General features: G+C 32.6%; 1 protein-coding gene across 1 annotated transcript; it reads right to left on the reverse strand.

Annotated features, from left to right (window-relative positions):
- Positions 1–622: 622 nt before the first annotated feature.
- LOC105255615 (sushi, von Willebrand factor type A, EGF and pentraxin domain-containing protein 1) lies at positions 623–27,895 on the reverse strand. Its single transcript, XM_011265013.3, has 22 exons — positions 27,271–27,895; positions 14,290–14,407; positions 11,324–11,382; positions 9,711–9,920; positions 9,280–9,375; positions 8,771–8,893; positions 8,339–8,505; positions 8,001–8,127; positions 7,035–7,184; positions 6,685–6,861; positions 5,868–6,047; positions 5,347–5,465; positions 4,960–5,194; positions 4,570–4,743; positions 4,003–4,182; positions 3,504–3,749; positions 3,040–3,219; positions 2,650–2,823; positions 2,187–2,366; positions 1,729–1,837; positions 1,458–1,643; positions 623–1,158 (listed from the first exon to the last, which is right to left on the reverse strand). Exons 1-22 carry the CDS (start codon positions 27,326–27,328, stop codon positions 1,053–1,055), a joined length of 3,354 nt encoding a protein of 1,117 aa, XP_011263315.1. The 5' UTR covers positions 27,329–27,895; the 3' UTR covers positions 623–1,052.
- Positions 27,896–27,993: the final 98 nt, after the last annotated feature.

Consider the following 27,993-nt stretch of genomic DNA (forward strand, 5'->3'; position numbering starts at 1 on the left):
AATCGATAAGAAAATTTATTTATGATATTTTTTCGAAAAGAAAATGATTATTTTAATTATGGAGAATAAAGTATTTTATTTATCAGATCAGTCCTGTCAGTATATTATCATTTGCAGGAAATTAGAATGATTTATTGGATTCAGATTAAAATTATATCTTAAGCCTTTTCATTTGCGATGCAAATTTTGCGACAACTTTTAAATAATCGCCAAAGCAATGAATACTAAAATTATTGTTATTAACTTTGTAGTAGTATATTATTTGTCAGATTATTTAGATGCAGATCATCTTATATTTACCTAAAAAATTTTCAAATTAAGTATACTCTACATTTATATATATATATAAACATTTACTATGTACATGTTTGTTTCAGTAGTTCATAAAATTTAAATTATTTCTGATAATTATATTATTATAATATAAATACTTATATTTGAGAGAAATGTCTCAAAATAAACGAAACATGTTATTGAAATATCCTATATATAATTATCAAAAACTTATAATAAAAACTTATATATCAAATAACATTTAAATTAATGTAAATAAAAAATTTATTCGTTATCTTGAGTTTCTACTATGCAAGAGTAGAACGAAATAATGTGACAAAATGTCAAGTACAACAAGAGCACGGGTTTCTTTATTTACGCACGATCAGAAACTTAGCTACAACGTGACACTTAAAACCTACGCATAATAATGAATCTAAATGAATCAATACACCATATATACAGAATCGCGAACACACATAATTGATCCTCGGAGAAAAAAAATCTCCTCGAAAGAACGAGCGTCATCGACGTACAATCCTTTTCAAACTTTTCACGCTCGTTCTTTTATACATTCTCTCGCGAAAATTATTTACATGAATTGTCGCACTCTCGAGACGGGCGGTAATATATAAATAACGACAACAAGTTCTTCGGTGTTTTCTGTACATAAAGTATCGTCTCGTGAACGACGAGAATCGCGCGAGAGAGATCTCTCCAGATCGCCAACAATCGCGCGCGATTCTCGATGAAAACGAAGAGGCCGATGAAATTTTAAACTATCGCACAGACACACCATTGATTGTTATTCCGTTTCTATTAGGAACCGGTTCGGCCTCGTAATGTCCGGATCTGCCGTACGTTTTTCTTGGCTGACCATTATATCTGTTGTAAACATATCAGTTTATTAGAATAATATCGGTTTTAGAGTTTAGAATTTAAAATTTAAAAAAATATTTTGCATCTCTATTTGTCCGATATCTTATTTATTTCTCCACTTTTATAGATCGAATATTTGTAAATAATTAATTTTATTCGATTCGCTGTTTTAACCATTTTATATTAACAGTTAATCTAATAGAGAATTATCAATATATTATAAGATATTAATATGCATATTATAGGATATTAATATTGTTTACCAAGATCGCGTCGCAAAATCCTTACACACATTTGCAACTTACCTATACGTGCTTAAACCACTTAAACTGTACGGATTATCGTAAAGACCATCTTCGGGAATGTTTTCATACATGGTGTTGGGTGTACCGTCGTTTAATGTCGCGTAAGACATAACAGCGGCATTTTGATCCTCCTTCCTTTCCGCTGCCTGAACGTTCTCGGTATTTTTCACCGGCGTAGCTTTTCGTCTATGAATGTATCGATGAATTAATATATTTTTACAAATTATTTTCGCGAAAAAATAGATTTACTTCGAAGAAAGTAGATACTTACAGCCTAAGATAGACTAGTCCGAGGATAATTAATATAAATATAATCACGCCAGCTCCGATACCGACACTCGTTCCAACACCTTGAGGTTCTGCCACTTCGTTCCCAGCTACTGCGATAATAATTTCTTATATTAAGTGTGTGTTTCAAATGTTTCTCAACTTTATAAATAAATTTATTTCCTCGAGACATTTACCGTTTGCGATTTATTTCAAATCGCTTATTAGCCGTTGTAGGAAATAATTTTTAACATCTTAAGGAAATTATTTAGTCAATGAAGCTTAAGAAAACATATACTATATATACTTAAAAAAAAAAAAAAAAAAAAATATATATATATATATATATATATATATATATATATAAATTATACGAAATATTTTAAACATTTTGAATATATTAATTATTTGAATATATTAAATATATTAGATATACTCCAAAAGAATATATATATATTTTACATTCGCATTTAGGTTCATCCCCGCTCCAAAATCCTGTATCCAAACACTTCCTCAGAAATATACCAACTCTTTCATACTGTGGTAAACAGTGATATTCCGCGGCTCCTCCATAAGTCGTCGAGCCATTCACTATTATCACTCGACCGTTCTCTATCGGTCCCGGATGCTTGCAATCAACCGCTGAAAAAATATCTCGAATGAATTTTGAGCTCTTTTAATGATTCGTTCAATAATAAGGATATTATTATCGACCAATAAGAAAATTTCAATCGATAATATTTTCGTAGATTATTTTTTATCTTATATGTATAATACAGAAAAGAAAATTTTTGAAAAATATTATTGCATTTATTATATGAAAATATATATTGAAAATAATAAATTTTCTCAAAGACAAATTGGAGAGGTTTTTTTATATTAAAAATAAAAAATATAATATTATTGCTCTTAAAAAATTTCTTACAGAAACAAGCAGGTGTTGTACCGCTCCACGATCCATTTTGTAAACAAATCCTGGTTTCATTTCCTTCCATATAAAATCCACGTGGGCAGCTATAATGCGCCACTCCACCCACACTGTGAGTCGATACTTGCGTTGATAATACACCGGTTTTCTCGGGATCTCGGCATCGAATTTCTATAAATGTAGATTTAATTATCTCGCTGCAATTTAATGCTATTGCCATTTTAATTTTGTCTAACATAATTAATAGTTTTAAAATAAAATAGTTGAGCTAAAATTAACTTAGAACTAATTGAACAATAAGATTTCTCTATTTATTTTTTACGGAACATTGATGTGACAGTTCGGTTATTAAGGCTTTTAAAGAATTAAATATATCCGAGAGATTACCTCGACAGACAGGAGTATCGCTGCTCCAGGTACCATTTTCAAGGCACAGTCTTCTGGCAAAGCCATCTAACTCGAAATTACCGTCGCATTCGTAAAGTGCAGCTGCTCCATAGTATGTTGCATTCGATGTCAATGTATAACGTCCGTGTTGAATATGTTCGGGTTTACCACAGTCAACATCTGTCAGAGGAATGCTTATTCAATAAATGTCAAATCATATATATCTGATATTTCAAAATTTTATTTAAAAAGTGATATTTAAATGATATTAAAAAAAAAACGAATATATTTTATATAACATAATTAATATATGTGATATAAGTTTATTATTTAAAGAGAGGATGAAACATCCTCTGAATGATCAATGACCGTTATTTATCCTACATAATTTTACACGTATATAATAATTTATCGATTTGTAGAATGCAATTTTCGATGATTAGATGCTCTAGATATGTACTTACAGACGCATTGCGGTACTTCGCCGCTCCACTTTCCGTTCTCCTCGCAAGTGGACAGAGGTTCTCCGACCACCTTATATCCTCTCTCGCACCTATATTTTGCCAAGGCCCCAATCTTATACGAAGTCGCGCCCGTGTTCGAATTCTCCGCAGTTCCTGTGCGAATAAGTGTCCTTCCATACATTCGATCGTTTCCAGTCACCGAAAGAATTCCGTGTTCTGCTAGTACAGGTTCCGTACAACGAATCTCTGAAGTAAACATAAATATGACATAACATGGGCGCACATAAATACTGAATTCTCATAAAACTCGTGGCCAAATTTTTACGATCTATCGAGAAAGTGGACATAAATGTGATCGTGTCTTTTATGAACGTCTTATGTAAAGGAGGAATATGGATATCTTCTTCTCATGTCAGTTGTAATATCGCGCAACTTTTAATCCAATTTCACTTAAGTGATAATAATCTTATTTTAGTAATACTTTCTGATGTATTTATACCTTCGCATTTTGGAGTAGCATCACTCCATTGACCGTTGTCCAGACAATACCTTCTCGAAACTCCATTCAATTTGTAATTCCTCGTGCAGCTGTATGTGATTTCGCTGCCGAGATGAGTCGTTCCGTTCGCGTAATCCACAGCGCCATTTAAAACCGGAAGAACCTTGCCGCAATCGATATCTGCAGAATAATTCTAATTAACATAATCCTAAGAGCAATTATAGTACGATTAAAGATATATGACTAACAATTGTGGAAAAATACATATTATTCCCATAAGAATTTATAATCTTATAATTCCACAAAAATATGAAAAATATAATCAGAAAATATAATCTATACAGAACATTATATAAATAAACATTTTTTAAATTGTGAATTTGAGACGGTTTTTCTAAGCATTTTCTTAAGCACTAATAAGCTGCTGTTAAGAGATTTTATTTAGAGCGAAACCCTTTGACGGTAAATGACGACCTTCGTTCTAAATTATACTCATTTCCTATAGAATATAACGTAATTATCTCGAGCAGTTTTGATGAGAAATCAGATAACTAAAGATTGACTCACACTCGCAACTCGGCACCTCCCCTGTCCATTCTCCGTCTTTGCCGCACAAATGCTTGACCTCGCCGTGAAGCAAATAACCCACGTCGCAGTTATAGTCGATAACACTGTGAACATTGAAATCATATCCCACTACGAAACCTCCTGTGGGCACTTCCGGCTCCTCACATGTAATTACTATATAAAAAAAAATATAATGATAAATATAGCGCGAATTAAACATCACATAAAATATTATTAATGACAAATATTTTTATATTTTTTAACTTAATCTTTACATAAGAACTTTTTTCTCCTGTAACTAAAGTTAATTCTTGCATAAAATTTTAAAAAATTTTAATGAATAAAAATATGAGCTTTTCCAGAAATTATTTTTTATAAAATAATTCTTACATTCGCACGATGGCGTGTCGTGGCTCCACTTGCCCTCTTTGGTGCACTCTTGCTTTCCTTCGCCCACCAACCAGTAATCTTCTTGACACGTGTAGACGGCTAAACTGCCTACCGTGGTCGTACCGTTAGTTAGAACAACCGTTCCGAATTCGATCTGAGCCGGAGCCCCACAATCAACGAATCGGCATTGCGGTGCTTTACCGGACCATTCGCCTCCGATATTGCACGTGAGAACCTTAATTGTCAATCGAAGAATGGCATATATAAAATATAAAAATATATAAAATATATAAAATATCTTATTTTTAATATATATTTACACATAAAATACATAAATAGGAAATAGTATATAAAGTATATAAATAAAAAAAAAATCTGAAAACTTACATTATCACCAAACAAAATGAATCCATTTTGGCAGGAGTAAGTGGCGGTGGAGCTCACTCTTCTTCCGGTAGTTGTCACGATGCCACCATTTACTTCCGGTGGTTCGGGACACCAGTCAACTAAAAAATAATTAGACGTATAATAACAGACAGACTGAAGGTAGAAAGTATACTGAAACGCGATTCTTTTACTGAAACGCTAACATGAAATTATTTTCTAATTAGTAGTATAATGTACTAGAGATTTTATAATTATAAATAATTATATATATAATATATGTATATATACAGAAAATAAATAAATAATAAGAATAATAATTTGATGTTGAATTATTAGTAGTTGATCTTATTTATGAAAATAAGACATGTAACTACATAATTTTTCAATATGATTTATTAATATTTACTGGGTATTTAACTTTTATATGCAATTTTGCAATGGCTAATTTGCAAGTATAATTTTTTAAAACTTGTAAAAGATCAGAAATAAACAGCTAAATACGAAAAACATATTTTACTTACACAGACATTGAGGTTGGTGTCCGCTCCAGATACCACCATCTCCGCATCTTCGTCTCGTGTCACCCACTAGCGTATAATTTTCTTTACACTTATAATCCGCGAGAGCGCCGTGTGTGGTTCTGTTCTCGAGTAATGTAACAATACCATTCTCCAAATCTGGTAGGACACCGCAGTCGACAACTGTAAAAATATTTTTAAAAATGACGGAGGTTGGGCGTAACAGATGTAACTTATACATTTATACATTGCATGTCAGCATTAAATATAATTAATAAATTATATGATTCTCATATAGATAACATAACACAAAGTTCATTTCAAAATTTTGAAATGAATATTCTTTAAATTTTGAAATGAATGTTCTTTAAACAGCTTTAAACACAAAATTAATTGTATAATATTCGAAAAAATTAAATTATAATGCATCATTGCATATTCATTTGCACATAGAAGAATAATTATTTGGAAAGGAAATTTGTGGAATCTAACTTCATACTAGCCTTCAACATTTTTTTTTTTAATAATTTTCTGAATCATATTAAATATATATTAAAAGTAAATAGTAAGTAAAAATTAAGAAATGGCAAATGTGTGCAATTGATGTGCAAATGATGTATAGAAATTTAATTTTTTGGTATAATAAGGAGACAAATCGATGAATGAGAGAGACAAAGAGAAAGAGAAGAGAGAGAGAGAGAGAGAAAGAGAGAGAAATTAAAGTTAAAAAATAAAGTAAGGAGCAATTACATTTGTGTGTATGACATTATTTAAGGTGGTGAATGATTAGATTGTGAGACGATTGAAATCTCACACTCACATTTGCACGTGGGCACGTCACCGCTCCAAAAACCGCTTGATCCGCACATTCTAGACTTCGATCCAATCAACATATAACCGTCCGGGCAAACGTAATCTATCGTGGATCCTATTGTTCTCTTAGATCCCACGATCGTAGTATTTTCTGATTTTTCAGGGCTGCCACAAATCGGTGGTCCTACGAAAAATAAAATGGATAAATAAGATATGTATTTCTATGAGACGCGGTAATTTTAGGAATTTTTTTTGCACATGTTTCATTTTTCTTCTTTCAACAATCGCAGGCGAAATTTTTTTTCGCGAGAATCGGACTTTTTTCTGTCCATATACAAAATTTCTATTCACACTTACTGCTCTGGCAGATCCAGTGAAGGTAATCGAGGTTGCAACCGACGTCATTCCAAAGCCAACCGCGACCTCCGTCCAGCACGACACAGTTTTGTTCGCCGTTGTAATTATTTGGCTGCTCTTTGCCCCAGGATGGTTTTTGCACAATCTCGCCTGTGATAATAATTCTGTGTTAATATTCTAATTAATTTGATACACACAATTGATTTTTTATTCTTATATTTTTATTTTTCTTAGCAAGAATTTTTAATAATATATATATAATAATATATATTATAATTGCATTAAATATATATATATATATATATATATATATATTTATTTATATATTTATATATATTGTAATATAAGGAAATTAAAATTCGACAAAAGGTGAGATTTTCGTAATAAACCATACTTATATTTTTATAAATCATCAAGCGATTACTATTTATCTGTTTATTTTGTTTTATATTTTATTCAATCAATATTATTGATCATATCATACTTTGTTATATATTGATCATATGACACTCGTGTTAACGATGAATGATTTCATACATATAAATAGAAATACATATATTTATTAATTGATGCATGGGCTGCACGTTGGAAGATGTAACTTCCTGTAGATTTCGACACGGCAATAACTTTCACGTTCTATTTATCGTCAGACGACTTCGGCTGCAAGCCCATAACGATTCTACCTTGCGATACAATTTGTTCTGATTATACTCGATTGACTCATCATTACAGAATGCGACCGTCGTTCTTTCGAAGCGAAGCTGGAATGCGAATTTGCAAAATCGCCCTTCCGAAATAACATGATGTCGCGTAATCGTTCTGTAATTGCCGGGTAATAACCGGACAACGAATCGACAATCGAGTTACCGAATCTCACCTCGGGTTACCCAATTCCGCCCTCTCGGCCCGATTCTCACGGGTGATTGTTAATAATGGGAATAACTCGCCGAAACTTTGCCAACTTACCGTCTACCCATCGCCACGTTCGAGCTGTGATCTGCGGTTCCTTCTGGGCTCCGATCCAGACCAGTTGGGTCCTGAGTTTATCCTTTCGCCTTTCTAGGTTGTTGAGGATAAATATAGACGATGCGCCCTGCAAATATTATGAACATTATCATTTTGTAATTTTATTATATATAAATGCGCTATCGTCTATAAAGCATTTTAATGATCTTTTAATTTTAATATATTTAAATAATAATGTATAACAATTTTTAAAAATTGTTAAATTTATCTCATGTAGAAAAATAAAATAAACATATTTTTACAAGAAAATTTTAAATATAAGAATAAATTCTAACAACCTGGAAACCGTGAACGAGATCACCTCCGCGATTCTTGCAGTAGTTTCTCGCCTCTTGGAAAGAACCGCCCTTCTTCACTATTATAAATTCGTAACACGTCGAATTGAAAGCGGCCAAGTCGGCATCAGCAGGCGTGCCAGCATGTGCACACCTATCTATCGAGAATTCTGCAAACATTTAAATCCTTTTCATAGCAAATATTTTTTTCTCTTAAATACGCGATTATTCTGATATAATTTAAATTATACGATTCAGTCATACACGTTAGGGAAAGAATTATTATTATTATGATTTGCATCCAATTTTTTAATTATTTCTTTTTTTAGCTTTGGCATTCCTCATTATTTATTTATTTAGTAAAATATTTGTGCGCGCGTGCTATTTATTAAAAAATAAAGTGAATTCAAGCTTTGTATGGAAGCTTTAACTTACCATCCGTGGCGAAAACTTCCACCTCGCAGAGACTCAAACTACCTTCGACACCAACAAGTTGCAGAAAGACGTATTGGCCCACTAGAGCTCTAGCACAGATGAAGGTCTTCGTGATACCCTCCTCTACGAGTTTGATTTATCATTGATTTTAATTCATTCGATTTAATTTTTTAGGAAACATTCAGAACTCTGAATATATATCATGAAATAATTTAAAATAAGTAAATTTTTAAAAGATAATTAACATCTTTTTCCACATATTTTTTGCAACATTCGATACATAATATGTACAAATGTTTTTTATAATAGATAAATAAATTTTTAAGATAATTAATAGGCATCTTTTTCAAAAATTTTACAACATTTGATGCAGAATAATTGTAGGTCTTTTAATACATTAAATACAATAATACATTAAAAAAGGAACAAAAACAAAATGTGAAAATGTCCTGAATGGTTTCTTATTAACGATTCGTATTATTCATAGCTGTCTCTCTCGAAACACTTACCAATAGTACCGGGAAACCAGGCGCACAGAGGATTGCGTTGCAATTCACCGCTGCTGTTACCTACTCTTATCTCAATATCCTGAAGAGGTTGATGACCTGCCGAGCAATCGATAAGTCATTATTCAGGCTAGTCGTATCTATAGTCGGGTCTTAAAATAAACATACAATCGTGTGCGCTGAAGCTTAAGAGAAAGAGAGCCTCAAAAAAATAAAAAGTTATATTAAGTAATCTTCTTTTCTCTAATTTAAAATCAGATTTAAATTTATTATTCGTCTTTATCGAATAAGAAAATTTTGAATATAATAAAATAACGTATTGAAATATCAAGATATTCATAAATTAAAACGAATTTATAGAATAATGTGACCATTGCATTGCAAGTTATAATCCTCTTAAGTCTCGAATATGAAACGATTATGCGGAAGTTTACCACAACAGCCTCGCGTCGTCACCCGAACAACCTTGACGGAATACGGTTTGAGAAGGTCGACTCTCCACCAGGGACTGGGCTCGCTTTGAGTTTCCGTGCATCTTTTCCCATCGTGTTCTGTGCTAAAGTCACCGTCATTACCGTGATTTGCATTTCCACCCCTCACGGTCGTCGATTGATTTGCTGGTTTGCGAAAACCCACATTCGTACCTGTCGTATTATTTGTTTTTTATTATAGTTTTGTCATCATAATTTCTTCCTAGTGAAACCAAAATTCAAAATCCTAATTTTAAGCAAATTTCTGTTAATTTTATTTAATCAGTTTATTATTTCATTGTCATGATAACTTCATGAAACATCACTTGTTTAGCATTTATTATTAATCGCACTTTAATCATAATTTTTAGTCATCAGAAACGTCGGTGATTAAATAATAAACTGCTTACTAACGGCAGGATGTGTTTTGATAATTATTTATAATTATCGCCGAGAAATAATTAGTTGTCTGACAAAGCAACAATTGCTTGTCGTTACCGTTGTTTCCTATCGTGTGTCGATATACTATATTATGTATTTTTTTTTATTCATGTTCTATATCTTTAGACTTGATTCTTGGGATCAATTCGCGACGCCCTGTTGCCGTTATTTCACGGAAATGGTGCGGATCGTTCCGCTATAGCCAAACAATGACAATGGCAATTACATTTTCTTGTAGTCCGACTTTTTTCGTATCACAGAGAAAGTCAAAACCGCTTTTTTTGTAATCATGTAATAATTTAAAAAATCGATCGTCGCGAATCGAATATTATTCGTTGAATAACGCAGTGAGGTTTGTAATAGGAATGTAATAGAGAGAAAGAGAAAAAAGAGAGAAATTTCACGCAATTGAACGAGCGCTTTCAAGAGGATGTCCCACAACTGTCATTTTTTCCTTTTTTATTTAGAAATCTCTCAAGCAACTGGTTTACAATTTTTACTTCGCGATAATATTGTCCGTAAAATTATTTCATGATTTTTATAATTATTTTTTTACAGCTCAATTGTAGAATCTTGGCAAAGTGAAAATTGAAATAAAATTCTTGAAATTCTTTAATGTTTAATTAATAATTTCTAATTAATAATTTCTAATTAATAATTTCTAATTAATAATTTTGCACGAAAACTATTATCATGTTGCTTGTTCTCTGGGAGAATTAATGATAATTTTGGAACACCCTATATGAAGCGAGGGAAAGTAGTTTGATTGGTATTTTAAGGCAAGCAATTTGATGTTCTCTCCGACGAAAATGCGACTCTCGTTCGGCGATTCCTGTCGAGTTCATGTCTTCCAGTCATATCAGGAAAACAAATTTCATTTCGTGCGATGGAGAAAGTTGATTGTTATAGTCGACACTGATGAGGAAAACGAACGCGAACACCGGACGAATTATAAGGATGCATAATTAGTATAATTAGGGTGCATATTAGAAATCACGGACATTGAGAATTAATCAACCTTATCGACATGTATAACATGTATGTGTAATTGCCATTACTGGTGGTGGAACGTCATTTGTATAATACAGTTTATTGTTGTCGATTTGAAGAAGGGCCGCGAGAAAATGAATACTCACCGCAAAACGGTAGATCGCCCTGCCATTTTCCTCGGGCGTTGCATGTCAAACTGCCGGTTCTGAAAGAAAGTAGCAAATAGTTATCAGCTGATACAAAATGTGCATTATCGGTGACCACGCGGACATCACTTTCTCGTGACGTTACGCAACTGATAACAGGTGTATCGGCTTCGTTATGCGTGTTATGCATGAAATCTTTTGTCGGACCGTTGGAGCGAAAAATGTTACTTATAACTTTTTGTGCGTATAACCGGTGCAATTACGCGCTGCAAATGGAAGTAGGATAATGCGCGAAGCAATTGCACTTGCATTTTTTTCAAATTCTCAAGGGAGATATTTGAGGTAAAAAGACTTTTATTTATAGTAAAATAATTGTGACAGAGTTGTAGATTTCTTAGTAGATTTCCGAAGAATTATACGCTTACGCTTATGATTTCTTAAGAAAAATTGCGATAAAATGCTACAATTATATACTTAAGCATGTAATCACGTTCGATATGCTTGTTTTTACAAGGCATGTATTACACGCGGTCACATGTAATGTGATGAAAACTCGAAGAAACGTTCTGTCAATTTAATTTAATCCTGACAGTATTAAATTTAAGTGATGCTTTGAAACTTTAATATGAATCTTGAAAAATTATTTTTATCAGAGAAAGATGTAGACGTGTTCTTTTTTTTATCATAAACTGTGGTTTTACATCCAGAAATGCGACGCGAACGGGATTCTTTATTTTCCTATTTTATTCTTTAAGTTTTCTTTTTAAATAAAACGGTCTCTCGCACCAACCGTTTAAAAACGGGGAAAGTCAGTGGTGTGCCACATTATAGACAATCACTATTCTCGACGAGAAACATGCATTCCGCTCGTCGTTGCATGCGTCGAGAAGAAAATATATTCGATCGTGCGTAACACACGATCGCCAATCTCCGGTCATGTGCTCCTATGGATGCGGGGAAATTAATTTTCTCTCGCATTAATTTCACGATAAAAAGTTGGGGTTTTGTCATAACATGCTAACTATATCTTATAATCTTATATGATAAAGATATAGTGTTATTGACATATCACAGTATTCCCTTTTCCATCTACTAATATAACTTTTTTATTTTTTTTTCTTTTTTAGAAGAAGCGATAAGTAAAACTTGATAATTCTATGTTTTTTAAATACATGATGTAATTTTGAAAAATATGAGGAGATCAAGGCCTGATTCCAAAAATGTAAGAAATGTTACAAAAAATTCACAGTAAGATATCATTATAGATTATTTCGTTGAATCGTCAGATCAACTTCGATATATTGTAATTTTACTATTCCGAGAATCATGTATATGAATAATGTTATTGCGATTTTAATTAAATTTCATCATGGTGGTGGTTGATATTCATTATGACAAAATCTAACAACAGTACACTTACAAGAACCGCGAGTAAAATTTAAAGAAAAATATTATTTTTACATAATTTAAAAATTAATGATAAATTTTAGAATTTAGTGACGACGTTCATTCTGATACGATAACTTAAGAGATAGAATATTTAAGAAATGTTAGCGGTAATTAATATACACAGTATATTTAACGGTTACAAGATACATGGCATACTATTTGAAGTTTCATGATTGAAGTTCCGAATTATCTTAAATCTCGAAGGCAGAGAGTCTCAAATATGCTGAGTTTAACGTGATTTTAAGTCCCGTTAATTATATAATAGCAACTATCCAACGAAATGATATTTCCTATTATTTTTTATTTTATTTACTTATCATTTTTAGAATTTCGAGATAAATTGATAGAGTTTTTTCTTAAAAAGAGCTAGAATTTTATAATTATATCGATTATATATATCAAAATTACTAAAATTCCGTTAATTTTACAAATGAAATTCTTTATCTGAATCATTTTTCTTCAATTATATTATCAACTACTTTTAAGTTCATTTTGCAGCCTTTATAATTTATTCGCTCCTACAAAGAGAATGGCACGCTTGTCGATCGAAATTCTTTCCGGGAAAGCAATATTATCCGTGGATATCGCGCGATAGGCGTAGTCTCATTGCGTCATTATCATGAATAAACCGCAACGAGATGCTAATAGTAGAAACAACCGAGACTAATTATTATCAACTGAACTATTGAGCAGTGACACGTGTTATAAAGTAAATTTATAATATTTCTCGCCTTTCGTAAAGAACCAGTAGCTGCAATAAGTATTATCCGGTCTTTACTCAGATTTCCCATAGCCAACTAGTTGGCTGCCTATCTTTGATTGAGAAGAAAATCTGATTAAAGAAAGCCATTTACTGCGGGGAATCGGTCCCTTATTAAGAGCGAAAGGGATATATGTAAACTACTATGAGAAAAGCGTATTACAAATACTTTGTAATGCGTGCATCATATTCCAAGATTCGTAATTGCCTCGTTGTTTCGAGACAACAAATAAAAAATTATCTCTTATTTACTTTTTTTATTTTAATTCTAAAAAAAACCAGCATAAGCAGATTTGAGATATCTTTAAAATCGACAAAGTTGCATTTTTTCTCAATTATGTGCAAATATTTCTTTAATATAATTTTTGAATTAATTTAATTCAACTAATTCAATTATAAAAATCATTTTAAATAAGAGAAAAATGGACTTGAGATATTTTTTTTTTAAATTGCTAGAGCTACATTTTTTTGTTAATTGTAAATATATTACAACTTTTAAACGATACAATTACAACATCTGTAAACTAATCTGATAAGATACGTCAGTGATTTTTTTATCTTAAAGTTCATTATTTTTTTTTTTCAAAATGATATATTTTTTATGATTTAGATTATGAACAATATTATTGTTACAAATAACTATAAATACGAACACTATTATTTTTTCTACTTGAAAATTTAATTTGTTAAAAGTAGGATGTTTCAAGTTCATACAAGTATTATTGTAATGCATTGTTGTACGGGAATATGCACTTACCCAAACAACTCATATCCAGTATCACAGGTGTACTTTGCAACGGTGCCGACCGTTAAGGATTCCTCAGATAACGATACTTTGGCGTTCATCGGCACAGCCGGATGGCCGCACTTTAGTCCTGTAATCAGCAAAATTACGGACGTTTAGTTACTTGAAGGTAAGCCGCGCAAGTAAACGATGGCATCTCGTCGGTAAAAATATCAAATTGTAACCGCATAACTGTCTATTATATTCGTAATTTGCGTGAAACCGTTTATGCGATTTCCTAGCATAAAACAAAAGCGTTAGATTCTCTTGCAAGCGCGAATCATCTCAATTACGTTTAAAATTTCAATGTTTATAATTTCTAGATGATTTATGAAAATTGTATGTGTATTTATTTAATTAATGGAACAGTTAATGAAAAAATATTAGAACCTTTTTTGATATAGTGAGATTTCTAATTTGAAAATAATTTTTATGTTTCTGATTAATTTGAATAAAAATAAAAATTGGAATATTTTTATATTTTAAATGAATAATTTTATTCATCTTGATCTAATTATCGAGCTCGGATGTATCAGCGCCACGATGACGCTTGATCTATATATAATGCTTTTTTGCGACTTCTATCAATTACAACTACTTTTTCGCATTAATGAGTAACGCTCGATTGATCGAATTTTCAGGGCATAACACAGATCGATCCAACGTGAATAAGATTAACGATTGGTCATGCTCGAAAAGGCAAACAGTAGTCACATTCATGCCGGCGACAATTTGAATAATCGCAAGAATCCGTTAGAACGATCTCTATAGAAATCTTCAAAGAAATGCATCTAGGATTGTGACATTTGCTGATGCCATCATTTAAATCACTGACTTGAAAACGAGATCTTAAGCGATTTCACGTTTAGCTCTCTAGTCATTTTTATAAGCAATGAAAGTTTTTCAAATCTAAGAGCATTGCTCTCTTAAAACTGTTTACAGCAATTTTGTTCTTTTCTTCGTTAATATATCGGTAATTTCAAGAGCTATAACTTTTCGTTGTTCGGGCATTACTTCACGAGCATAAATTAAACGGACGTTGTAAAAGCCTTGGACGGGATCCCACGCGAATTCCATTATACGTATTCTATAGCTTCCACTCATATTATAGTTAGATTCACGCGTCAGAAAAATACGATGATAATAATGTCTTATTCAGTCTAATTTTTCTTATTTTGATAAATATTTTTAATTTATATTTTCGTTGTTTTGATAAATATTTTTAATTTATACTTTCCTTGTTTTGATAAATATTTTTAATTTATATTTTCCTTGTTTTGATAAATATTTTTAATTTATATATTTTCCTTGTTTTAATAAATATTTTTAATTTATATTTTCCTTGTTTTGACAAATACTTTTTATTTGATGATGAATATAATTACACATTTATGATCCGAAGAGAAAGCGTATTATTTCCGGAATACTGTGTATATTAATGTTAACTGGATGAAAATATAAGGCATTCCCGAAGAGAGACCCGTTGATGCGCTCGCATAAGGCGAACTTTTTTTTCATAGGGAAAGTCTATTGGATCGCGATGAAAATGTGCCAAAGGCTAGCAATTTGTGTCTCGAATTGTGTGAGGAAGGTCATATCGTGCCACGTGAAATTCATGTCGTATTTTCTATGAGAAAATTCTCTTCGCCATCGATGGTGCATTTTCCGCGCATTTTTCTGAGTACGCTTAAACGTGAAAGTGCCTTTCTCTATCTCCCTTCGTGTCATTTTCTTTCGTCTTCGCTCCAGCATTCTCACATGTATTTGATTTCATTTAACCCTTTGCGGTGTAGTGGTCATGTAGCGGTATCGCTCTTTCAAACTGCATTTTTAAAACTTTACACGTCTCGCTTTTCGAAATTATCTTGACATGATGGACCACGTTCCGCTTGGTTTGTCGTAACTATTATGCGCAATGTCGAAAATTTTTTGTCATTAAATATTTTAATCACGCACAGGTAAAGATATTTATACATAGAATATAAAAAATTAAATGCCTTTTTAATAGATAGAAAAATAATCGGCCCAAGATATCTTGTGAATCTGCAAGTAAATTTTGAATTTTTAGCTTGAATTCACACATGTAATCTTAACAGTATTCCTCAACCTTCCTTTCTATTTAAAAAGAAACAAGAAATTATAAGGAATTTGTTTTTCAATTATATTTTATTAAAATAATTGTTAGCCATAAGTCACTTTTTGTAAAATTAAATTATAAATTTATTTCTAAAATATTCTGGATTTTTATTATCTCGATTGAGATGTGATTCTTACTTATCATCTAAGCATTGAGCAAAAAAGAAGGAGAAAAGAGCCGATACAATCTCGTCGATTACATGCGAGGTCGTGCAACTAGTGGAATGATTTCCTGTCGTATTTTCAAGGTCAATCGCGGCAAATCACTTTAGATTTTTAAGAAAGCTCAGTATCATGAATTTCCTATAATTATTCTATATTATTGAGATTGACTAATTCATAAATTCTTCAAATTTTATAATACAAAACAATGGATTGGCTGGCTATTACTATTGGTTCTCTCATGATAATTTTCAAATAATTTAATTACTATAAACAATTAATAATCAATATTATAAAATAACGTCCATGAAAGAAGAGTCATATAATTTTTTTGTCATATGTTTAAAAAACAAGAATATATATCTAAAAAAATCGCTTCCGCGCAAAAGATATTTGCAAAGATTAAGAATTACAACATTTATTTCTTAGATAAATAAAAAAATAAAAGTATATATATTTAAAATTAGTAAGTAATTTTTATAATTGTTGATTTATTTCATAATAGATATGATATTAATATCATATCTACGGAAATAAATGTTAAAGCTAGTTAAATTTCTTTTTATATATAATTTTTTTCAGATATATGATTATAAGATACGTTATTAATGTAATCATGAGAATCACTATTCTCGCACACTTTCGCAAACCGCATAATCGCGAATCTAACGTTAAAAGAGAAGGAAGAGAAGATCTCTTTCTCCACGCGGAGAGGCTCTGGAGGCGTTTCGTTAATTTTAACTCCGTGCGAGGCTGACATCTTCGGAGTGAAAGCCTCCGGTTATTATGTTCCGATCCGAGACGCGCTCTCGAGAGAGAATCGCATTTCTCACGAAGCGGAACATAATTCTTGCGTTCCTGTGCATGCGTGCGAACGGTTTAATTAATGGCCGAAATTTTGCGTCGACGACAAGTACATATCTCTTAGGAATTATAGCGATGATTTTTAAAACAGTGGACAATATAATCATTCAAATATATATATCGACGATATTACGTTTTTTTCTGATCTCTTTATAATTTTTAGAATTTTCAACTGATTTTGAAATTATTTTTAATAAGCACAACCCTAGAATACAGAAAAAAATAAAAATCGATTTTTAGTTATATCTGTCATTTTATGAAATGTAGTAAAATTTTTATGCATGATTGGCTCATCGTTCGCCAATTGTCCCACGAGGTTTTTTTATTCCGATTCCCAGATGATGAATTATTTTCACTTGGCGGATGACTAGGCGCCTGTTCTACTTCGGGCAATCTCGACAATGGAATTTCTTCCTTTTCTCCACTTTTTTTTCTCGGATTTTAATTACTTTCGCCATTATATCGCGTCGCGATCAACCGTAGTTGAGTACACGCACGCGAAGCTATATTTTTTTCGCATGATGCGATAGCGCTCATATAAATCCCACATGATTATATGCTGTATATTTCAATTCGCGTGTGAGTGAAACAATTATCTTTCAATATATCTCTCCTTTATACATTTCACAGAATTTCCATATGAATTAGCAGAAGAGCCTTTTAATTAATTGCATTGAAACGGGCTGTTTAAGGAGTTTATTTCCTCATACATTTTTTCTAATGAATTAATGTAGTGTATCATTTTGCATTGACATTGAATATGAGATAATATTCACATTATATTCATAAATGATTCATGTCATAGATTTTTGGAAATTGTTTTAGTGACACTGTTAAGACATTTGAATTTTCAAAGTATCCAAATCTTATCTTTTTCTTTAATATTATGATATTTTACATTAGCATATCTTTATTAAGAAATATTCTTTTATAGAAACAAATAAATATAAAAATTATGGCACACATATACAATTTTTAAACGTTGCAAAAAATTTCAAGTTTTAATAGAAAAATTATTAAAGTTATATAAATAAATTACAAATTAACATAATATATTTATACAAAGATTTTTATAAACATATACATATTTTCAAAAAATTTTCTAAATTGCGATTGCAAAATAAGATTGTCCAATTAAAATTGGATATGATAATAACTCGACAGGACTACAGTCGCAGTTAGCGTTAAATATCATATCGCAGGAATTGTTGAAGTACCGGTAGCAGTAATTAGAAACCCGTTTCACGAGGAATCATCAATGTGATGGCCGCAAGAAAATCTACGTGAAAAACCGGTCGAAGATTTCCGCTTAATAACGATGCGCTGGCGACGTGAGCGAGTCCACGGGTCTGGGTCACTCGGTTACAAAACCTCCAAGCCGAAATAACGGTACACGTATCCATGATATCGCTTCGGATCGGAAACCGCTGTCGGAGCGCATGTGTCACGGTACAGTTTCTCGTATACTAGTATCGATATATCGATACTTTCTGTCACTTGCGAATGTTATATATCGGAAATATGAATGCTGAATTTTAAGGATGTATTGGAAGTCTGTCTCAAAAAGTTAATCCAAAAAATTAAAGTTAGGCAGAATACGAATTCTAATTGATCAAAAATTTTTTAAAAATCACGAAATCATACTTCAAAGTATTCTTTAATATAAATAGGTCTTAATTTCCAAGAAAATGTTGTCATGTTTTATCATCAATATTGCGTCAAACCGATAATCACAGTTATTTTTTAATAATAATTTTAAAACGAGCAAGTAAATCGTTTTAAAACTTTGTGGGAACATTTTTACATGTATGAAGAATATAATACAAATACAAAATGAAATTTTTATCATTGTTTTTTATAGTTTGCGAATAATTTATTACCTGTCTCTTGAACGTTTACATAAGAGCCTATGTTAAAATCGCAAAATTCAAAAATTAATAACCTTTAAAGGAGCAAGTAAAAAAATTTGAAATAATTCGTGATGATTTAGAATGTTATTAAGAATGTTAAATTAAAAATTCACGGCGATCTCATTGATTCTAATATATCTCCAATACATCCTTAAATCCAACACGCAATCTTTCAATTATTGATCGCGAAATAATTCGCAAATATTAATTGCAGATTCATTCAACAGAATGTATAATTGAAAATTCTATTTAGAGAATGCGTCTTAGTCCTATAGTTATTATAAATAATCTGTTATGATTTCATTTATCTTGTTTAATTTTTATTCATATTACTATTTCATTTTATCGTCTTCAATTTGGGCAAGTGTCATTCCATTTTATATTACATAGCATCTGTTTGGCAATTATCCTCGTTAAAGATTCGAAGCCGTCGTCGTCTATCGGCAGTTTTATTCTTACATCGACAGCCGAAATTATTCCGTTACGTGATCCTCATTCGTACGTGTTACGTTTACATACGAATACGCGAAGGAATTTTGAACTCTCCATCGCAATTCACAATTTTCAGCTTGTACGTTTTAAAACAGTTATTTCTCATAGACTGATCATTATAAAAAACATTTTTATGCGTGACAAAAAAATTATTTAAAATATCATATCTTTCAAAAGAAATCTGTAGAATTGACGATACAGCAATAAAATATTCAATCTATATATAATTTATCTAGCAGAGTGAAATTGTAATCTAATAAGAATAAATTAAATCGCTTGCTTTATTGTTGTTTATAATTATTGTAAATTTATAACTTTATATAAATCTTTATAAATGCAATAAGTAATTAAATTCACTTCGGACGGAGATGATAGTCGATCTGATATCAACTCATATCAGCATTAAACGGCAAAATGCAATTTTATTGGTGGTATATCTCTCACGTCAAAATTCGATCCGGTGATTTAAGAGATCGAGCGATCGACCTGTGAGAGAGAGACGAGCTTTTGTAATACCTGCGCTCTATACACGTTCGTTGAGTAAGAACGTGGGTATAAACGATCGACCTGTGCACCGTGGATCTGTAACATTGCATACGTGTATGCGGTATCGTAAAACGATTGTCGAGGAAGTTAGAAAGTAGGCGTGCCCGTGATCTATTGCAAGAGAGGTCGATTCAGCGGGTGTGTATGCTGATACAATACCGGAAGGAGGATTTAAAGCCGCACATTACAACCTCTCCCGCGTCAAATAGATTATCTAACGAACACCCAATATTTTACCACGACCGACTTGCGAGTGGCTGTCGAAGTCCGAGCCCTTCTCTTCCCCCAGCATAATTAATGAGTATAACTAAAGACAGTTTAACCTTTTCCAACAAATTAGTGATTCATTTAACGTTCAACGAATATAAATTACGAGGTAATGAGCTTATTTTTATGCTCCACTTTGTTACACTTTCTGCATCTTTAAAGTGAAAGAATGCTCATGCGAAACAAACGTGCAGCAAGGTGTAGAAAGTTGAGAGGAATAAACTCAAAATAAGGAAGTATAAATTCTGTAAATCAAAATTTATTCTCTTGCGTACTCAAATTGTATAGCAAAGAATTTAATTATTTTTGTCAAATGCTATACTTAACAACTTTTAAATTCTTTGGATCAAAGAATGACTTGTTAATACGATTCAAGCTTTTAGATTCTTAAGAATTTATTTTATTTTTTTATTCATACACAGAAAAAAATAAATGTCAAATAAAAAAAAATTTATATATAATACTTAAACTGACGCGTTCATTGTTTCGTATATACGCAACAATTTATAATCTTCTTAGAAGGATTTAATAATTTTCAATTTTAACAATATTATAGTCTTATTTTAATATTGTAATTGTCACCTCAAGAATATATAATTATTTAATTCTACTTTAAGAAAATTATAATCTTTGATTTAAAAATGTTATTTTCTATCTAACATTGTTTTTTTTCCATTCACAAGAAAATTAAATCTTAAATCATAAGAATATATTTTTCTTGATTGAACTACTACTATATAAAATGGCTTCATTCAAGTAAGCAATTATTCAAGCAATTACATTTTTCTTAAATTAACGCAATATAATCTCATTTCAAGATTTCCATGTTAAAACTAAATATATTTTCAAACCAAGACTGTTCTTTTTTCTGTGTATTAATGAACACACACAATAACATTAAATTATATTATTATATCATCTCTCCTTCTAATCAGCTCCACTTTTTTCTCTCTAACAATTTTTTCATTATTTTCCCTCCAATCTGTTAGGCTTACGACACGTGTTGCCAGTCATCTGTCTTGCGACAATGAGAATTTTCGGGACCGGGAACAATAGCGATCGCATCGAAGTTACCGGAAGACGTTTATGGAAGACAAGACTCGCCGATCGGATCAGACACGCGACACTTTTTTTCCCGGCGCTCTATCCGGCGATTTTTTATTGGCGTAATCAACCAGAGTATGTTACGTGTCGGCTGGTTTGCGTAAAAGCGACGCTATCGAGAGCGAACTTTACTGCCGCGTTGAGAGAAACCGGTTGACAATTTTAATCGCTCGTACTTTCGGCAAAAAAAAAGACGACATTTGATCATACGATCTATAAATAATAATTTTAATAATTACTTATTGTATTTGTGGGTTACTATTTGATTAGAAAATAATGAGATCAATGTTCTCCTCGAAATTCGCTTGAGAAAAAGCGATGGAAACATTTATCAATAAAATATAACATGTGCTCGCGAAGCGTAGAGCATTCAGTTTTGATGTAAAATCGTGCCTTTCTGAGCTTGACGATCTCTGGCTTCTTCCCCTTATTTTCGAGCGTTATCGCCGAGAAATTCGAAGAGAGTTCGCTTTATATATCGAGGAGGTTTCTTAATCCATTGTACGAGGCGAAACGAGCGAGATATATCGGGCCGCGCGCGTCTCGTTGCGTCACCTTTCTACGCCCAACCTGCCGTGAAATATTATGAAACACGTCATAGCCAGCTGTGTACCTGCAACCGCGACTCGATCCGTCAAAATTGCACAGCGTCGAGCAGCCGCTTTCGAGGTGCATCGCCGGCATCCTCGCTGCTTCGATGACCTCCAAGGACGATGCATCACGACGAGAGTGGCGTGAAAGCGAGTACACGCAAGTTTTTTTCTTGTAATTAACACACAAGTTTGCGGAAACAGAAGATACACTCAGCTATACTCGGCGCGTTCCCAGAATTTATAATTATATGTCATAATTTACTATTATATAACTCATTTTCGACGATTAAAGAGTTTTCAAACGTATATAAAAATATTTTTCTCAGGTTTGTGGAACGTATGAGAAATTTTCTCAAATAATGAAAATAGATGAATTCTTTTATATATTATATAATATTTATTCCTTCTTCTTGTAAAACTTTGTGACTAAGCATATAAATTAGAAATTTCATTAATGCAACCGAGTAGAATCGGCAATTTCATTGAATTATAGAAGGAAATAAATTTCTCTTTCTGAAATATAAATCACACTAAAAATCAAAAGATACGATCAACATGTGAAATCATAGCAACAAATCGTTTCCATCAATTTTATGATTATTTTACTTGTGCCAAAGAAAAAGTCATGAATTTTTAGACAGCTGCCTGTATTAAAGTTAGTCAAAGAATTATTTTACGCTGCTTTTTGATTACATTTTTTTTGTTTTTCTTTGTGATATTTATATAAATGCACCTCGTTAAGTGCTTTCGATTATGCTTGTTGCACGCCTCGCATTCTCTCCCATTCGTTAAAACTCTAATGGATAAATGTTACAATCGTCCCAGCGTATCTCTCTCGCGCTCTTTCATCCGCTTCCTCTTTCCCGAGGCGGGGAGGGTTCTCCCTCTCCGTCGCAAGGACGAGATTTTTATAAATTTCTCGCGAGCGTGAATGTGTATTCGTATTATGTAGGGCGATCGCATTGACCTGACACCCGCATGCAACGCGATCCGAGCGGATCGCCAACCGATCGGCAGCGTGTGAACTCGGTTATATTGTCCGACAGCTCGCGCGTTTACGAGATTCGGTGTAAAAGTGAAAAACGAGAATAACACCGGAGAATGCTCGTGAATTACAAAATCAAGCAGGCGTGATAGGTATAAGCTGAACGCAAAATGGAAATGAAGTTGGCATGAATACCGTAGAAACTCGGATATTTTCTTTGAGATACTCTTTCCCATACGTGAAAAAAAAAAAGTTACGATGTATAATATTAAGTACATATATCATTATAGAGAAAATTATGAATAATTATATTTTCATAGACATGTTAGAAAACAAAAACTGCAACCGTAATCAACAGTAGTATTATATAGCTATCTTTTTTTGTCTACATATTTTTCAATCAGTTTTTTACTTTTTTTCATTGATCGTGAGATTCGCAAATCAATGATTTGCATCTAATAATATCGTTGGGAAAATAGAAAGTGTAACCATGGCTGAAGTTCTGTTCTGTAAACGAGCAAAAATTTTGGAGTGATGGAAGAATATAATCTCTCTTTCTCCCTCAATTTCATTCAATATAATATTATACTTCGAATCGTAATCACCCAAACTAAGTGACAGTTAGAAGAAAGCCGCGGAGAAAGGAATCGCCGTCAGAATTTTGAATTAGCTGCGAACACTTTCACGAAGTAACGATTTTCTCGATGTGTGTACGCATATTACGGTCACCGACACGAGGACCAGTTTCTATAAGCCTTCTATCAAGATCATTGTTACTATAAAAACAGTTCACGTAAGAGACTTGTTTCATTGTTACTATAGAAACAGTTCACGTAAGAGACTTGTTTCTGACAATAAATTGGTACAATAAATAAGATCATTTTTTAAAGTTAAAAAAAACTTGGACGTGATTTTACATATACATAATTACATTGTTCATGTAATCATTATAATTCAGAGATATGCGGCTAAATAATTCATGCCTATCATTGGATATCACTTGATAATTTCTAAATACAGAAATGTTGTTGATGTAGAAATATTATAGTCAATTTCCTCCCACGTTTCTCGATTCTGCTCAAAAGTTCAAACAACCATAGCGAACTTAGTAGATCTATTATAATTTTATTTAAATTAATGCTTTTGTGTGTGTGTGTGTGTGTGTGTGTGTGTGTGTGTGTGTCAGAGAATATTTTTAAAAAATATTTTCTTTATTTCTCATTAAAATAAGTATTTTATTAGTGTCACTTTCTCTTTTTATTAAGAATAAAAATTTGAAATCTTTGTATATCTTTAAAAAATCTTTTTCTTTAATTTATTATAGTTCGAATATATATATATATATATATATATATATATATATATATATATATATATATATATTACTCGCGTATCTTGTCTTATATGATATATGGAGGAATCGTGAGAATACACATTTCATTAAAGTATTTTTATTAAAGAAAAAAATATTATTCCTATTTTCGACAAGAAATCTTCCCACGCGTACACCAAACACACATGTTACGAAATATTGTATATACTTTCAAATACTTCAAGCTTCACATGCTTCAGAAACATATAATCTCTTATGCAAAGAGATTGCATTTTCTCGGAGGAATTGTCGGTATTATGTATGCATCGACAAGGAAAATGCGGCTTCCGCGAAGGACGAAATGAATCAAGTGACAGTAGCAGATCGTAGCAGGCAATCGCGCGCGACATGATTTACTTAGCTCCAGACGTCATTAAATAAATTTCAAGGATTTCGAGGTGGTGGTCGTGGAAATGTAAAAGCGGCTCACCTTAATATAAAGCATATTATATATCTACATATCCCGTTTGTCGCACCACTAATCTAGTTTTCATTATATTTTTATCTCTTTATGGAGAAAATAAAAGGCTGCAAATTTTCGATAAAGTAGGTCATCGTTAGAGCGTGTTTCGGGACAGATGGGTCTCCCCTACATTTCCGGTGTGTCCTGCAACGTACAGTCCAAGCTTTTAATCTCTCGACTTGAAAAAAGTACATTAACGCACATTAATGCGTATTTATTTTAATGATATTCTAACGATACTCTAAATTTATCGACGTCATTTTAATGAAAATCTAATTAAATTTGAATTTTACAAACTTTAATTTAAATTTCTGATACAGATTGTGTATTAATTTGTATGACTCGGTACACATATAACTTCGAACATATGGATATAATAAATTTTATTTTACGATTATTTAACTTGATCGAGATTTACGATCGTGAACTCATTTATTACCATACACGGTCTCACATATGATAATTAACGATCTGCTTGCGTTGTAGTAAAATATTCAAGTACGACAATAAAACAGTTTTTAATCCATGGCATTTGCGGCGGAAAAAATGTATATTGCGTGGAATTAACACGATTATTAGCAATGAAATGCGCTCCACGAAATAGAATGGGATATAACTCGACGATACTTTTACTTGTTGACATTTAAAAACAAAGTGTTCTCGCTCACCAAAGAATCCGAGATGAGTTTCGAGATGTCATAAAAAAAAAGTTTCGACTTTAACCATTTTGCGAATTTTGGGAGAATATAAAATGGCACGAGCCAATGACAGAGCTCTTTTTCTGCGGATATACCGGGTGACCTCGAGACACCAGAAAACCAACGAGGACGAGAATTGGAAGAGTGGGCGGTACCTGTTTTGCTCGCTCCTCTTATATACTCTCCTTTCCTTATTCACCAGGGACAATGCAGAGTGCAATATGATTTTATTAAAGAAATCCACCTTTTCCTGTCTCTAGAATTATGAAATTACATTCGACAATTTTTATTCGATAGCTCATTCTCACGAAAAGCAGAACAAGTTGACTCTTGTTGATAATCGCTCTTTAAATTTTGGTCTCACGAGAAGTGTTTTATCGCCGATAATTGCTCTCACGCTATCAAACGCGAACACCTGTTTTCATGTTTACTTGACATTTTTTCGCGCGAGATTCGCGAGATCTTTCACTGTCATAATCAGATAATAAAACCCACGCGAATAATTTAGAGAAATTTGTTCTTTTCTGTTTTATTTGTCTATCGAAAAGTTTTGCCATTTATAATGTTGCACTCGGGGAATGCGGTTTCTTGTATAGGCGTTACTCGAAAAAAGGCTGGGAGGATACACGCGTACATGCGTCTGCTTTGCATTTTGCGAGAGATCGAACGCGAACGATAGAAGGCTTTCAGCGAGGAAGATTCTCTTTGTGAGTTGCGCGCCCTTTTTTTCTCGCCACGCATGAAAAACAATTCGATATATATCTGAATTACGCAACTATTTTCCAAAGTGCATAACAATCGATGCAATATTTTCTTTTTCTTCTTATTTGCGATTTGTTCGCGCTGAGAAGAGAAAGAAAATATAATCTACTAACTTGAAATTATCATAATAAAGTAATGAAATCTCAAGTAATTAATTAAAAATAATAAATAATTAAAGAATTTTTACCAAAATGAGAAATTAGGTAACAACGTTTGATTACTTTAATGATGCAAATTTGGTGAAAAAGTAATTTAAAGAGTTCTTAAGAGTAATAAAAATATTAAAAGTTCAATAAATTGCAGGAAATAAATTTGCATCATCTTTTCATAACTAATTAATAACATGATATGTAGAAATACTGACAGCCTATATATTTATTATAATGGGGTATCCATGTAAAACACGTGTGACTATCGAATCGCTCATTGCTTCGTCAAAAATGTTGCAGTATCGATTTCTAAATAATGCACTTTGATGGTAAGGCCGCTCCTTGTAACACGATTCCTGTAATCTAATCCGCCTCTCGTTTTCTTACGTCGATTCTACTTACACCGCTTTCAAAACCAGACTCTATATCTACATCTGCGAGACATACGTGCCTTGGGCGTGCACGACGCTTGCCACGAGGGGCAGGATGATCCCGTACACCAGTATCATTCTCTCCACGGATCGACGGGACGCTGTGATCACGTCGACGATCCAGCGAACCAGGGACCAACTCGATGCGCGAACATCCGCGGGGCCCCGCTAAGGATGTGATGACTTCTGAGGGGAGCACTCGCGCACACGCGAAGGAACTTTTACGATGAAAACGATGTCCTCGTCGACGTGAAACGATCGGAAATCGAATCGATATTGAACGCTTAGAGTAGATTTCAAAATCAGCTCGACGAACGATTCTACGGCTGGTCCTTCAATTCTTGGTTTCGCTGATTGTTTGCACTTTCTTAACAATCTACGCACTTTTCAGTCCGCGATCAGATGCTTGTCGTAATCCAAGACCTTCGGATTAATCGCGATGCTGTTCAACAGTCATTGTTTCTTCAGAGTTCTCCATGACGTATCCTAATCCTTTGGTCATCCTTGACGGCTCGATAGATTGTATTTTCAAATTTGATATAAACGCGGAACTACGCAAACCGAATGAAATATCAACTCGACGGCATTTTACTCGTGATTTGCTCGAGTCGGACAACCCGATCCGTTCCCTTCACCGGTCGACCGTCGAGTGCCTCGGGCCTGAGGCCCTCTTTGCTCTCTCGACGATGAAAGTCCCGCGCTGAGACTCGACCAGCCGAGTCGAACGAGAGTAGCGATTATTA

This window comes from Camponotus floridanus, unplaced genomic scaffold (assembly GCF_003227725.1).
Source record: "Camponotus floridanus strain SB8 unplaced genomic scaffold, Cflo_v7.5 scaffold2, whole genome shotgun sequence".
In the NCBI taxonomy this organism is placed as follows: Eukaryota; Metazoa; Arthropoda; class Insecta; order Hymenoptera; family Formicidae; genus Camponotus; species Camponotus floridanus.